The sequence below is a fragment of the Adiantum capillus-veneris genome, chromosome 29 (assembly GCF_014529385.1).
Source record: "Adiantum capillus-veneris isolate H3 chromosome 29, ASM1452938v2, whole genome shotgun sequence".
In the NCBI taxonomy this organism is placed as follows: Eukaryota; Viridiplantae; Streptophyta; class Polypodiopsida; order Polypodiales; family Pteridaceae; genus Adiantum; species Adiantum capillus-veneris.
The window spans coordinates 132,513,723-132,515,583 of NC_140959.1; the positions used below are offsets into that span (position 1 = coordinate 132,513,723).

The 1,861-nt window shown below is 42.0% G+C and overlaps 1 protein-coding gene across 1 annotated transcript; it reads left to right on the forward strand.

Annotated features, from left to right (window-relative positions):
• The first annotated feature begins 249 nt into the window (after nucleotides 1-249).
• On the forward strand, nucleotides 250-1,054 carry LOC147419935 (uncharacterized). The gene is made up of 2 exons (XM_086505861.1): nucleotides 250-579; nucleotides 920-1,054. The coding sequence occupies exons 1-2, from the start codon at nucleotides 250-252 to the stop codon at nucleotides 1,052-1,054; spliced, it is 465 nt and encodes a 154-aa protein (XP_086361987.1).
• The last annotated feature ends 807 nt before the right edge of the window (nucleotides 1,055-1,861 follow it).

A 1,861-nucleotide genomic window follows, 5' to 3' on the forward strand; every position in this document is an offset into this window, starting at 1 on the left:
TGGCCTTTGAAAGATAATATTGCAATTTGTGTGGCTGGGTGTTTAAATAAGGATGTTTTTTCAAGATATGGTTGCCCTATTGAGCTAGTTAGTGATCGGGGTAGCCATTTTTTGAATGAGGTGATGGAGAGAATGCTACGGTTTTACTTTGTATTGCATAGTAAATATTCGCCATATTAACCTCAGACGAATGGGCAGGCAGGATCCACTAATAAGAAATTGGTTCGTATTTTAACAAAGTTAGTAAATATGCATAGAACAGATTGGGATGTGAAACTTCCTTCAGCATTATCGACGTATCGGACAGCTTATAAAGTGTCAAGAGGATTGACTCCTTTCAAATTGGCATTTGGTATGGAGGCAATTACCCCGATGGAACATGTGGTTCCGAGTTTGCAGACGCTAATTGCGGATAAGCTTCTTCCAGAAGATTCCGTAATTTATCGATTGGATGTTTTGCAGGAATTAGATGAAGAGCGATTGCGCAGTTTTATGGTGTTGCAAGATTTCCAGTCCAAGCGAAAGAAATGGCTGGATCGCCCTAGAGCACGGCAATTTTTACAAGGACAGTTGGTCCTAGTATTTAATTCTTGTCTTGGAAGATTCTCGGGAAGCTACAATTACGATGGTCGGGAACATTCTGGATTTTTAAAGCATGCGGGCCCACTTCTTTTTACTTGGCAGATTTGCGGGGAGAGGTGCTTTCTGTGCCTGGGAATGGATTTCGATTATGCCATTTTTTTTCACCTACCCCGATTCAGTGTCCCTTTGCTGTGGTACAAGAGCCAGAAGCCGCCTTAATCATGATTGAAAATTCTTTTGCATGCAATCTTGGAAAGTGGAAAAAGGGCAATGATGATTGTGACACCATGGCATGCCCTATTTTGAGAACTCTTTGTGAGGGGTTTAGTGCATGCAGTCAATAATTTATACAAACTTCACGGTTTTTGCATCACGCTCACAAGGTGCTCCTGCCTCATCTCTTGCTGCTTCTGTGTCTCTTGGCCACCATGAAGGCTTTTTAAGGGAAAATGACCAAAATATACCCCTCTAATTTGTGAAAAATTCGGTTGGATTCTTCAAGAGTTTCTAATCTTTACTCTTTTTGACAATTGAGATCCATTTTTGAGTGCTTAGCATGTAATTTGTCACAATGAAGCGATTCATCTCCAAAGCCTACATAACCAACTCAAATTCTGATTTTAGCATCTTGTATCGATACACAATCAATTTTCTTATAAAAGCTACAATTTTTACAATCTTTGTAGGAATCTAATCTCACAATCAGGGCATTTTGGAATTATTTTAAATTTGAAGAGTAATTTGGGAATTTTCCTTTTAAAAAAATTATTTCCAGTTCTCTCTCTCTCTCTCTCTCTCTCTCTCTCTCTCATATCCACGTGCATCCCCCGTCTGCTAGCTATGTCGAGCAGCCAATCTTGAAGAGCTCTCTCTCTCTCCTGTGATGCGTGCAGGTGTCTGCAGAGAACGATAGATGCGATGCCGGAGGGAAGGAGTCGTCATGAGAGAGATTTGAGAGATGGTGATAGGTCCGAGTCTACAGAGATCTCTCCGTGCAGAGGATGAGGAGGTAGGAGGGTACGAATACGCAGGCAAGAGGTGGGTGAGGGAGAGGGAGGTGTAGCCATGGGGCAAGCATAGTATCATATGCGCCCAACAACAAGAGATCAGGACCAGATGGCGCTTGTAAATTAGATGTATCATTGTACAATCATGTTCTACAATAGTTATTACAGGCAAGGATAATGGAACATGCATTACACATATGCAAAGGATGGGTGTAAACAGCAGCTCCCCCCGTTCATCAACACCCCGCCCAACACCTTGCCAACAGCTATCT